We start from the raw sequence: 13,708 nt of genomic DNA on the forward strand, positions 1-13,708 counted from the left end.
GGATGACGAAAAATAAACGATACGAATACATGTCCAGTCATCTGTGACGTTTATACGCTCAAAATTAATATTAAGTAAAACTAATCGCCTACCTGCGGAGTCGTTTTTTATCCAAAGCGCTTAATCACCCTACCATATATAATTCAAACGTTAGCAATGAAGTATGATGACTTGAGATCGTGACTTCACCATCTACAATCATAATTAGCACTAACATCATTAATCGATAATTCAGTAATAAATGCCAGTAAACCAACAGCTTTAGCGATAGTTAGAGGTACCCACACAAAATGCCGAGTTATCTGACAAACTATTTCACTTGGCTTGCACTTACATTTTGCTTGCAGACGGTTGCTAGAGCTTTTTTCTTGTCTATTACAAACGGTTTTTGTCACGCTGACTAGATTGCTTTCAGTTCAAAATGCTTTAGTGTGTAGCAAACCTATATCCCCTGCCAAACTCTGACAATAGCCATTGTGACATGTTCCGAGGATGAGACTATTTGACGCGTTTCGCAAGTATGACATCTGAAAAATTTAGTTTTTAGACGCTACAACTTAATTTAAAAATAAGACCGTAAATTATCTGTGCACCATTGTACATTTGGCTTACTTAAATGTATATAACCAATTTCTTTGGGTTGGACAATGGCTTATTAGGCTATGATAGAAACACTCCCATTCAAATTGATCTAGCATTCTAGCCCTAAAGTTTGCATTGCCTTCGTAAGGGGTTAACGTACTGTATTAGCAGAGCTTACTTAGCTGCGTTCACCCTAAATTTCTTGGACGATGCGAGTTATAATAGTCGGTTGTCTTGATACAACCTTTGCTCTTTTTACAAAAGCTCGAAAAATATTTACGCGGTCAGTAAGCACAAACAGCATGAGTAGAGACTTTCAGTCATTTCTGTTATTTTTCGCCATTTTCGCTTTTCATCCCTTTCATTATATACGGCTAAGAAGAATTGTTAACGAATAGCTTTTTGTCTTTTTTCAACTCGCCTAAATTAAGCCAACATCACACTATCGAACAGAGCATAACGTGCAGGCTGGCTCAACGACTTGTAATCTGATAACGACGAGACTCGCTAAAAGCAAACACTCGCAGTCATGTTTACTTAGATACTTTTTTCCCAGGAACCATCGCTAGTCTATTAGGCAAATGGCAACCGTTGAAACGCGAGTGCCTGCTTATCTTTTCACGCCGTGCCTAGGCATCGCGATAAAACAATATAAAATTTTTATCCCCTATTGTATTCTAGATAGTAGCGACAAACCTGTTGTCGCAGATGTTGACTGTGTTCAAACTTTACAACTCACTATAATAAGTAACTTGTAATGCCAACATCTGGCTTATAAACGTGGACGCACTTTGGTATGATGGTGTGTAATAATTAATACAGCGACTTTAACTCAGCGATAAGCAATTCAGACAACGTACTAAAAAGTGTGTTCCATCTTCTAATGAAGGGTCAGTATGATAGTAGAACCAGTAGAAAATGATGATGTACACCAGGGTTGCAGAGTAGGTACCTGTATATAACTATTTGCAGTTACAAATTGGACAAATAGTTGCAGTTACACATTACAAAAGGTTGTTTTGATGCACTAACCTATTTTCCTTTTTTTAGTGCACACCATTGTCTTTTAGAAATTCTTACTAAGGCAATTACTGTTCAAAGGCGTTAGCCAAGATTATTTGCTTTAATGATGAATTACAAGATTCAAGAATAATTTCTGCAGAATGTTAATTGAATTTGTAATCTATCATTTTTATCTTGAATTTGAAACAGCTCCAACAAAAGTATAGATGTTCATCTTTCTTTAGGTTTAGGTCCTCAGGTTCTTATATTATGTGGTCAACAAATAACTTAGTGGAATAGAAAATATCTAACAAAAGTTTTTAATATGATGATAGAAAATAACAACAAACTTTATAGTAAATGTCAGAACGTTTTTAGCAGATCGGATTCGTGGCAGAATTTTTTTGAAAGGATAGCAAAATTTAATGCAATTTTCAGTTCTTGTGTTAACGTTTTTAAGTATTTTAACTAAATCAAAAATGCACACTGGTATCTTTGGACCATTTTATGTTATTGCACTGCATTAACCGCATTCCATTTCTTGCTTTGATGTACAATATTTCAGTTCATTGGTTGCCTAAAAAGTTACCTTTTTGAAAAAAAACAAATGCTCTAATGCTTTTTTATCATTTTAGACCACTTATTCTCAAATCTACAATTCATTTTGCAGCCTGCAACCACTGCAAATGAAAAAATCATTTTCTCTCCCCTTGCACCATTTAGTTAGAAGTTTTAGACACAGTTTTTTTACATAATCATCTGCATAAAAGTCATCCCAAAAACTGGTAAAATACCAGACTGAAAAGCACACATTTTGCAAATTTTATATTTTGTATATTTAAGGGCATACTAAAATGCAATAATTTTGGATGACAATTGTATCCTGTGAAGTTTTGTGTATTCATGCAATGACAACCTGTAAAGTTTGTTTAGTATTAAAGTTAGCATTTAAACAGCAAAATTTGCCATGTTATTTGCTTATTGGCACATGTATGAAAAAATTTGACGTGCATGTTGACAGTTCTCAGCAGTGCTTGTGCTACACTTTTCATGGGAAATATTTATGTATTCGTAGTTTGGAAGCTATTTTCATTCAAGTTTAAATATATTACTATTATAATAACCACATGTCTACTAGCATGTGCGACCTTATTGTCTCATTATGTTTTATTCAGAAGTGGATAGGATAGAAGTTAGAACCAATCTTTGTTGCACAAGAAACTTTTTTACTGGGTAGTTTTTACTTCAGATATTAAAATGTCACTTAAAATTCTTCTTTTGCAATTGTGCATAAAATTGGTAAGCTTAAGTTGTTTTTTATGTTACTATCAAATGAGGAAATATAATATATGTAGAACTGAAGTATTGCAGAGAGTGTAGCATTTTTACAATATTGCAACTTAATCTTGTTTCCTCTGATAGATCGTTGCAAGTGTGGAGGAAATCAATGCAGAAGCCCTGCAGTCGCATCCTGGCCATTTACTTCCTTTGGGTTCCGTCGGACCATATTTTGAACTTCCTGTTTTGCATGCTTTTCCACAGCCACGAGAGTTTTTTAATAGATATGTGGTACCATCAATACCGGTTCTTATGAAAGGTGCTGTTCAAGATGCTCCTGCATTTCACAAATGGTAGTATATGTTTTATTGCGGTTAATTGTTGCACATAATTATTTTATGTGTGAACTGGTGCAAGTAGAATTTATTTAAAATAATTATGTTTTTCATAGGCTAAGCCATTTTAATTTACCAAAGTTATGAAGGCTTATTGTATTAACCTGGAAAAATGTCTTTGAGATATCTCTTCTCTGCTTTTTAAAGAAACATAAGAAATATAACATTATGCAGTGAAAGTAAATGTTTAATTATCGGTATGTTGATTTTGGATGAAAATTCTTATGGGTCCTATTAAAATTATATAATCTTCGTTGAAATTTTGTACTCATTAACCACTTGATTTAATATTGACAAATAAAAATACCTTTATTGCAATTTTTCATGGGCCAAATGCAATTTTGTTAAAATTTTAGGTCCGATGACTACTTCCTAGACCATGCTGGTTCAAACGAAACTGTCTTTGTGGAAAATAGGAAGAAAGAAAACAGGACAACTGGTGGATTTGAAATCCCATTTCATGATTATATCAAAAACTATCTTACCGAAGACATTTATATGGTTAATGGCGTTCCTCAATTTTTAAGGTATTGCTGTTAAGATACAGACCATTGCTACGATGACTATTAGCAAGTAATTTCTAGTCTATGTTATAGTAAGATAGAATTTTTTCTGCGGTTGAATGCTGTGTGGTTGATGCTGCTGCACACTCCTATGCACCAATAACTGGTATTGTTTCTTTTGACCTGAAGGGAGTGCCATTATGCCCAACATCAATTAATGTAGGAATTGCTAAGATGTTAATGGGTTTACGTTTCTTCACTTCTGTATTTGCAAACTTTGGTTGCAATATTTCATTAATTCTTATTATTTTTCATTGTTAGACCTGATATTGAATTACCCGCTCCTCTACAATGCAGTTTAGTAATGAAGTCGCTGACAGATGCAGTGAGTCTGGTTTTATTCAAAACCATTTCTATAAACATAATTTACCATTAATTGCATGACTCTCATTGAAAATGCTCCCTGTGAAGTAACTTACTAACACAATTAATTTGGTGTGTCTAAGTGTCTGTCTTCAGCTTTTTCTTGGATTCAGGTCATGTGGTTTAGCAGTGGAGGTACAAAGTCTGTTTTACACAACGATGACCTTGACAATGTCAACTGTTTGTACAGAGGAAAAAAGCAGTTGGTTTTTATCAACACCCATGAACTAAATAATGTATGATATACTGTATTAGTAACTAATCATGTTACTACATGTTTCCTTAGCTTTTATTGCCATTGCTTGCATAGTCAGCTGACCATGTTCTTAGTTTGTATGGATTCATATCCAAGTAACAAGTGATAATGATTATTTTAAGGATTGGATTAGAAATGTGATTGACCATCCTGGTAACTCGTATTCGGATGTTGATGTTGATGCTGTTGATTATGTGAAGTACCATTCCCTTGCTAACACCAAATATGCCGTTGTGAACATGACTGCTGGAGATTGCCTTTTTATTCCAACTAGTTGGTAGGAATGATTATACTTTAATTGAGCTGAGGTCTTGGAGAATGCTATTACATTAACACTATGAGGAAGTATCTTTTCTCTAAATGTTATCTGTGAGGAAGTTATTTGAGTTTATAAATAGGATTATAGTAGCACAACAATTGAAGCCTATAGTACTCTATATTTTGTACCACACTTCCAGTCTGCTAAGTAGCCCAGTATTTAGAAATACGGTATGATTGTATAAAGTTAGATTTTCAAATTACTTATTTTATATAAAAATTACTTAAGAAACGTCCAAAATGTTGGTTTTATTAAGGTATCACCAGGTGAACTCACATGGAAATAATCTTGCTGTCAACATTTGGTTTACTCATCTGCCTCGGCGTTATGTTGATTTATCAGAAGAAAAATGTGGGAAAATGCACAAAATTACCCTTGATAAATGCATTTTTGAAAAGCTGGACATTAGTGACAAAACTGAGCAATATACATTTGGAAAAAGTTAGTGTGATACTTCATGTATCTGGGAGTCACTTGCTCCATGACAATAATGTTTTTGTTAGCAATTAGTCTTGTATGAACAAGTTCTGGTATCGACATTAATAAACGTATGTTATAATGTTGCCCTAATTTTGTTTCATTAAAATGGACATTAACACAAGTAACTTGTTTCCGGTGTGTTTGGATCTTTAGGTAATTAATTTTACATCAAATTTTCTTATTGCTTTTCAGACACATTGAGCTTACCTAATTCTGCTGAGCTATCAATCTTGTAAGTAAAACAATTTTGTATCTATGTTTCCACCACTATTGCTTGTTATTATATAATTAATGTACGGAACGTAGGCTATGCATATGATTTACTTCAATTACACATGATATAGCACAGTACCACTTATAGTTACTCTGGAATGCACCTATAGTAGCTCCTGGAGAAGGGGTCAGAAAACTGTTACTTTAAGCAATAATGACTGGGAACTGTGTCTGCCCAGCTGTTGTCACTATAAAGCCACTCTTGCAAGTTTTGTCCGTACATAACTTGATGTTAAGGATACACTTTTGTTGGGTTCTTTATAAACACCTTTTAAACACTGTTAGTAAATTGAAGTGGAAGATTTCAGTTTTGAAAAATGATTTCACCGGAATTATGCAATACGTATCTTCTTTTACGATTTTTTGCCAATTTCGACATTGATAAATAATAATAATTAATTACAATTTATTAATTGTAATTGTAATTTATTAATTATGAATATCTGATTTAGAAAAGTGATTTACCAATTTGTGAAAAGAAACATTTCCTTGAGCGTTGAAGATTTACAAAGCGGGTTGTCAAATTTAGTAAGTGGCTAAAGATAAAGAGGAAAAATTAAAAAATTTGATTATCTTAAAATCAATTGCATGTTTTGTTAGAATGTGTTGAATTGGCCAGTGAAACATAAGCATTATATGCAACCAGAAAAATGTTTCTATGTTACAGTGGCCAGCACCTATCACCACGCACAAACTTAATATTCGCTCATCTAATTACATTTCACAATCCAAAAAGAGCTTCGCACTTTGTAAAAGTGTAAATATAAATGGACAATGGTCAACTCATTGATGCTATTAATAAAAACGATAAAGGATAACGTTTTTGATTTTATTCAGTTGTTGCTATTAAACTAACAATAATTTTAATTAAAATCTGCAGACTTAACACTTCTACTCAACTGTACACCACAAGAAAAAATTACTCTCATAACAAGAAAATGATAAATTTATGTGTAGGTGGTAGCTTTGGGCTACTGTTGTAAGTAGTATACATTAATAAACATGCAAATATTTTAAACCAATGCTTTTAAACCTGATAGGCAGTATGCATGGTACAGAAAAAAATTATGAAGCATTCTTTGTTATTACTTTCTTTGATAACATGGATAAATAATCTTCATATTTGTAATATTTTACATCAATATTGTTTTTTTGTTAATTAAACGAAATCTTTCATTGTCATTCAGTTTTATACATACATTTAAAATGCATCGAATGAGTGGAATTTAAAAAATGTTCTGTAATCTGGTATGTTTTATGCTAACAGTTTGGTAATAATCATAATTTTAGTTTATTTTGACCCTATTATGCTGATATACTTAAACTGTATAGTATCATACCTATCATATCACTTGCATCTTACAGAAACCAAATTTTCAAATGTTAAAGTCATTGATTATGACCACAACACTCCAATATGCTGAAGAAATTATGACTTTGCTGGATGTCAACAAAGATGCAGTCATTGACCGAAATGACTTTGCCATGCTGAGAGACGATATTAAGGTAGTTTAGATATATACAAAATATGTACCAGTAAACATTTAATGCTTTCCTTACAAGCTTGTGATGATCATAAATTGTTATTGTTTACTCCACATCAGGCCTCAGAGGCATTCAAACTTTTCAAGTTCATGAGTTATTTTTACACTGGCCTGTCAATATCAAAAAATGTTTCCAAAGGCTTGTGATTGACGAATTGGGTAACTTCGTTCTATGTAATTGCATGACGATGTATAAAAAACCTTTAACCTAAGACTAAGAGACATTTTTGTATTTTTTCTCTGTTTAAAACAAGTGCGCTTATATATAGTAAATTATAGTAACTGTTTATTTGCTATAATCGCAGATACTATACTTTAAATCGACAATGGTAAGGAAGCCACACAAACGAAGCATTTTACACGTTTAGGTGTTGTTGCCGAAAGTGTTTCCAGCTACTGTTATTAGGTTTTTAAAGTTAGTTAGTACTTCGTCTACGCAATTTCATTTTAGTAACAGTATATGTTTTCCTTTAGCTGCTGGAAACAGTTGTTGGCGAATCAGATGCAATATTAGATGAGTACCTGGTTGCTGTGGATGAGATTGAAGAAGAAGATAGAATGGTAAAACATCTGAATATTCCGTTAAATGTATCGGCTTGCATACATCATAATTATTGTTTGTCCCAAATTTCGCTGTGTCGGTCGTATAACGCCATGCTATTGTGTGAGGCATTATCACAGAAAAGTTTAATTTGGCATGCTCAGTGCCATTTGCTTATATAATTTACAATGTATGCACAGGAACTCACTCGAATGTTGTTTGAACGAGGTGATCTGTCCTATGATGATGTTGTAGAAGTTTATGGAAAGGAGTTTGTCCAAAGCATGAAACGTTTCACTGGATTGAAACAAGAATTGTAAATTTGTGAGTTTTAAAACAAGTCTTATGTTTTAATGTAAGGTTAGAAGTTTTTGTCAACTGCAGTTCAAGTAAAGTGCTTTGCCTATTTAGTGCTCATATTTTATGGTTTCCTTTTTAATCCCTTTCTGAAAAAAAGAGTCTACTATAAAAAATCTTTGTTTTTTTCTGTGTAACCATGGATGTTGAACTATGCACATTTATTTTGCCATAGTTTTTAGTTACTGAAACTTTTCAAGTAGAAACCTACTGACAGATCCAATTTGTATGTTTAATGCATTCTACTATAAATAACCAGTTGCCCATGAGATTAGCAAGGCTGAGATTACATGTTTGTTTGTAAATATTTCGTGTGAATATTGTTATATTCTTCAAGTAACTTTGTCTTAGAGAGATTACAATTGTGCACATACCCTATTACAATCGTCTGCTGCTTTTTTTCTACTATTTTGATACAAAGTATGTGTGTACCGACTTCTTCAAAACTATGCTATTCATGCAATTTGTTTTAGTATATTAATTAAAAACAATTAAATTATTGTATGATACTGAACTATCAATTGATTAATATCATATCGTAAGAGTTTGTAAAAATAAAAACACGGCTCGTTTGAGTAAAGCAAGTGTAGTTATTTCTGCTTGCTATATTTCTGTTCAGAACAAAACGTGTTGCGGCATTTACGATCAAGTTTCCAGCATTTTGTTCTACAATTATTCTTAAGCATAGTAGCCAAATAAGAACGTTACGATCATAGTGAGCAAAATGGCAAACACGTCCACTGCGTATTCCCAAGGAATCCTGGTAGAATTGGTTTCACGTTTGACAGCAATATTTCCATCATCCGCACTGGAATTTACTTCTGGAAGAAGCAATAAATTTTAAAGTTCACAAAACATTTTTATACCTTCGTACAGTGAAGCTACTGGAAAACACGAAAAAATGGTTACGATTATGCTAATTCAGTTCTATTGCATCGACATAGTTTTCTTGAAATATTTCTTAAAATAACCTTCAACGTTGTCAGGGGCTGTTAAAAGGACATCTTTTTTAAGCTTCACGTCTACGACGTCAACTTTTTCATCGGAAGCAACTTTGACGAAAGTAGAGCTTCCCATTTTTTCTTCATCCTTGGATGATTGGCGGACTGACAGTGCACTTAGGTTGTCATCTTCTTGCATTGGGCAATTTTCCTTTCTGGTAAACCATGTTGCGTTGGCAAGCTGGAATATAGAACTTGTTTTCCCAGCTGAACAGTAAGGTTTTGCTCAAATATAAACATTGACAACTCTCGTTACAAACGGTACACACCAAGACTTCTTACTTGCTTTTCTGGAAGCGGCTTTGTCAGATAACTTACAAGCAACGTCATAAAGCTCGAAATGAGAAAGACTATCGGGGAAACATGCAGGTAGTTGACCCTGGTGATACAATATTGACGTTTGTAGATTTACAACCAAGTCATTTTTTGTAACATGAATCAAGTCGCTATCTGATTCGAGTCAATGTAAGTTATTTGTCACTCGAGTCAATGCCGTAAACTTCATAAAAATTGCTGACGACACATTGTGCGAGCGTCAAATTGGTTGCCAATAACATCACTGATCTCCGTAAATACGTTTACACGCGTTTATAGAGATCAATCATTTTATTTTTCGTCAAAAGTGAGGTGGGGTCGAAAAAATCATGCCAGTTGTAATTAGCACGCTAATGAACGGGAAAGAGTGAAAAAGCAGAAAGGGCTTAAAACGTGCTCAAAATAATCAATTAAGGTATTAAATACAGGCACTTTAAAATAAGCCTTGTTGAAGATTTTTCTGGTAAGTAGCCTATGATTAGTTGGACAAATAGCCGTTTTTATAGGCAACCTTAAGCTTTAACTGGTTGTCGCCATCTATCATAATGTAACTCCTGTCATTTCATAACAATTCATTCAAATCGAGTCATTTAAGGTAACGAATAACTTCAGAACTGGTCCTTTGATATAACTCAGTAAGTAAGTAAGTGTACTTATATCACATACTTAACCTACTTACAATCTAAAAGTTATAATTCAATTCCATCATTCCGCCCCTAAAATTTCAGCACTAATATTACTCTACAATTTTAGGACAGGTTAATAGGTGTTATCAATACCTGTGAACGATCCATGGCCTGGTCTCCTCTTCATCACATCCGGGAGCTTCGTATGTGAAATCCAGTATCAGACGAATCACTCCAACAGTAAATCCACTTATTAGACCCCAAAATGCACCCTAAAGTATTTACATGTAAGTTATAACCATAAATAACATGAGAAACTCAAAACTGGATTCCAAATTACCGAAAACTAATTAAATAAGTTAATTGATTTAAAGACTCAAAAACGTAGATCAGAGTAGTATAAACACACGTTTGTAAGCAAACAAATTTATACTGAGGAAACAAAGCAAATACTTAATTTCGGAAGTTGGTGTAATGTTATTATGAAACAACCCATTTTTCATTTGCCAAACCTGCTCGTTTACTCGAGGCCACGATACAGCAAATAAATAGAGTACAAATATAGGTGGACCTAAAGCGGACTGGATGGACTGCAAATAGATGAACAATTGTCCCCCTGCAGAAGACAAAAGCACCGGAATCCATAGAATACTGATCACCACCAAAACACAAACTGTCAATCTAAAGAAAGAACAAGCTTAAGCGAGTACGATACGTCAAAGCAATATGATAAAATCTTTGTAAGTCAATGCGAAATGTGCATATGTTAAAAAAAATTTCCAAAAATAAAGCAAATTTTCAGCCTATTTACTTTCCAACTATCAACATTTCCTTTTCTGTTGCACGTTTGCGTATGCATTTCCATATGTCAATGGTAAAAATTGTACTCGCGCTATTAAAGATGGATGTCAAGGAGCTCATTAATGCAGAGAGCATTGCAGCGACCATGATGCCACGAAGTCCTGAAATGAAAGAGGTAGAAGAACATGCAATAATGTATTACCATTAACCACATATACCAATAAAATGTATATGATCAGATTGTATGTACCGCTAGGTAATATTTCCAATACAAGCTTTGGATACGCAATGTTTGAACAGCCTTGCGAGTTGCCGCAAATCCTTTCACATTTCTGCTGATCGGTACAGGCAACTTCATTGGGAAACAACACACGGCTTATCATGCCTAATATAAAGAAATTCTTTCAATGAATAACCCGAAATCAATTTAATAAATACTAGAAATAATGACGAAAGTTCCGCTAAAGACAACAATTTTAGAGTGAAAAGTTAAAGTGAGGGTCAAGTCCAAAAACAAGTTGATCTTATATGAAAGAACACTATTAGGCCTAACTAAACATTCTGGTTAGATATTTAAAAAAATAAGTCGTGGTTAGGCAGTTATCGGCAAAAGAAAATCGCAAAAAGTCTCAGGTTTGGGCCTTCGTTGTGACGTACATGAATGCTCTTGTTATGTCATAGATTACTCAAGTTGGTTGAGAGCATGCTGTTGCTGTTGCTTTCCTTGCGCCATGTAGTCAACTGAAGTCAAAAGGGTAGGTCATAAGAGTTTAGATGAGTAGGTATTGCTATATTTATGAGTTTGCGAATGTTGTCTACAGTTACCTATAACATCACAAGAACCTTTATCTACGTCACCATTAAGGCCAATTTTGCAATTTTCTTTTGCTTATAATTACCTAACCAAGACTTATTTTTCAAAAGTATTTTACCAGAATAGTCAGTGAGTAGTGTTCTTTCATATAAGATCAACTTGTTTGTGGATTTGCCCCTCACTTTAAGATTGTACTGGACAATCAATTTAAGGTCATGTTTAGAGGTTACTTTCTTTTTAAATATTTTTAATAAACAGTTTTTTTGTTTGTAGTCTTGCCTGTCATTACTATCATGTACATCGGAATTATTTTCAGAAAACCAGCCATAATGCACCCAGCTTTGGCATGATGAAGGCTCTTCGCTGCGAGTGTTCGCTGTACAATCACCTAGTGTTTGAAACAATTATTAACTCATTCAGCTTGTGCAAGAAAATGGTTTTATTTTATTGCTATACGATCGATCTTGGTTATAGAAGAAAAGTGAAACGTTGTACCTGATCGGTGCACCAGTACCAAGAGCCCAGAAAATAGATTCCAAATAGCATTCCCGGCCACGGAAGATCAGAAGTGATTGGGTCGCGGAACAAATGGAAAGCGTCTTCTCTGGGTATTCCACAAGTAGTTTCATTGCCAGCCAGTAGAATGTCTTTTGTCGTTTGTGGTTTTGCCTCCATGTATAGAACCTTTAGATTGTCGTAACCTCCAACACGAACAAACCCTGACACACAAATAATGTCACGAATTGTGATGTTGATCAGTTGTCGAAAAATTAAAAACCTTTCAAGAGCATTTATGCACCGCAGTTAAAGCAACTATACTACATTAATTAGTTGAGTTTTTTTGTACCTAGTATCATAAGCAAAATTCCTCCGACCAACATTACCACAGCTTGCATTGCATCTGTATATATAACAGCTTTGAGGCCACCGAGCACGGTATAGATTGCAGTTACAACAAGAAGCGTTACTGTAATCAAAATTTGTTGGTTAAAGATGAATTTCTCTTCTTTTGGGGATTTAGCTTAGAATTTAATGACGTTTTTTTATCATAAGAATCATTAAAGCAACGTTATCGTATATCCTTCGGTGTTTGTGTTTTTTATTTTTGGTATAAAGTATACTGCATAATCATGCCATTGGAAATGAAAAAGCAAAAATACTTACCTATGGCTAGATAAAGGTTAATGTTAAACGCTTGCTGTATAAACAATGCACCAGCAAATAAGTCAACTGCTATTTTCGTCAGTACATATAATGCCAACGAAATAACGGAGAGTGTGACTCTTAATCGCATTCCGCCAAAGCGTTTATGCAAATATTCTGGCATTGTAAAAACCTATGAAAAATGTCCTTGACATTGTAAAACGAATACAATATCCTAAAGAAGAAATTTTCAACAATGTCAAAAATTAGTTCGATTTGTAAAAACAACTTTGACACCTTGCATGCCAAATAGATTGGCAAAAAGAACCATCCCAATTGAAGAATATTAAAAGGAGCAATCCATTCAAATGCACCAATTGCGATTCCACTCGCGGCGCCAGTTCCCGCCAATCCAATAAAGTGTCCAGTTCCAATGTTTGACGCAAATAATGATGCCCCGACCGGTATCCACACGATGTGTCGTCCAGCAAGGAAGTAACCTTTGATGCTGTCTTTACTTCCTCTTCGCGACGCCTGTTCAATAAGAGAAATAAGCGCGTTGTAGGGTGCCTGTTCGGGATTTACAAAACCCACTTATGTTCTGTTTTCTGAAGAAGTAAACTTACCCATATTCCTACTGCTAAAGTTAAAAGTATATACAACGCAACAACAACGATGTCAACTACTCCCAAATTTCCCTTAGAGTTCGGTGCTGTCTGTGTCGTTACGTCATAACTGACTTGGCTTTTTGTGCTGGTCTCATCAAGACGCTGACTTTCGGTGCTAGCTTGATAAAAAAAGCTTGCAGACATCGTTGTTCGCACCTTACTAGTGGAAGATATACAGTGGGAATTATGAAACTGTTATCGTTTTGTCGATTGCTGATATCTGACTGATTACAGAAAATGGCGACAAAATTTGAACACTTAATTAACACGGTTTTTGAGCCCTTCTTCGTTTTCAGTTACAAGGTTTTAATTTCCCAAAACACGTGTTCGTTCTGACTTATTCTTGTTTGCAGCATCGTTGGCATCCGGCTTACAATGTTTGTTAAT

General features: G+C 34.3%; 2 protein-coding genes across 2 annotated transcripts; one reads left to right on the plus strand and one right to left on the minus strand.

The window, feature by feature from the left end:
• Window positions 1-1,169: 1,169 nt before the first annotated feature.
• On the plus strand, window positions 1,170-8,462 carry LOC143449107 (bifunctional peptidase and (3S)-lysyl hydroxylase Jmjd7-like). The gene is made up of 12 exons (XM_076949181.1): window positions 1,170-2,883; window positions 3,007-3,215; window positions 3,614-3,784; window positions 4,082-4,145; window positions 4,297-4,419; window positions 4,562-4,716; window positions 5,015-5,199; window positions 5,431-5,470; window positions 5,964-6,039; window positions 6,877-7,017; window positions 7,530-7,616; window positions 7,797-8,462. Exons 1-12 carry the CDS (start codon window positions 2,842-2,844, stop codon window positions 7,914-7,916), a joined length of 1,413 nt encoding a protein of 470 aa, XP_076805296.1. The 5' UTR covers window positions 1,170-2,841; the 3' UTR covers window positions 7,917-8,462.
• A 160-nt stretch (window positions 8,463-8,622) lies between these two features.
• On the minus strand, window positions 8,623-13,660 carry LOC143449105 (sodium/mannose cotransporter SLC5A10-like). The gene is made up of 13 exons (XM_076949180.1): window positions 13,280-13,660; window positions 12,951-13,187; window positions 12,675-12,846; window positions 12,358-12,477; window positions 12,006-12,229; window positions 11,790-11,898; window positions 10,947-11,081; window positions 10,707-10,857; window positions 10,408-10,576; window positions 10,049-10,167; window positions 9,237-9,333; window positions 8,925-9,135; window positions 8,623-8,774 (listed from the first exon to the last, which is right to left on the minus strand). The coding sequence occupies exons 1-13, from the start codon at window positions 13,463-13,465 to the stop codon at window positions 8,632-8,634; spliced, it is 2,073 nt and encodes a 690-aa protein (XP_076805295.1). The 5' UTR covers window positions 13,466-13,660; the 3' UTR covers window positions 8,623-8,631.
• Between the last annotated feature and the right edge of the window lie 48 nt (window positions 13,661-13,708).

This window comes from Clavelina lepadiformis, chromosome 3 (assembly GCF_947623445.1).
Source record: "Clavelina lepadiformis chromosome 3, kaClaLepa1.1, whole genome shotgun sequence".
NCBI lineage: Eukaryota > Metazoa > Chordata > Ascidiacea > Aplousobranchia > Clavelinidae > Clavelina > Clavelina lepadiformis.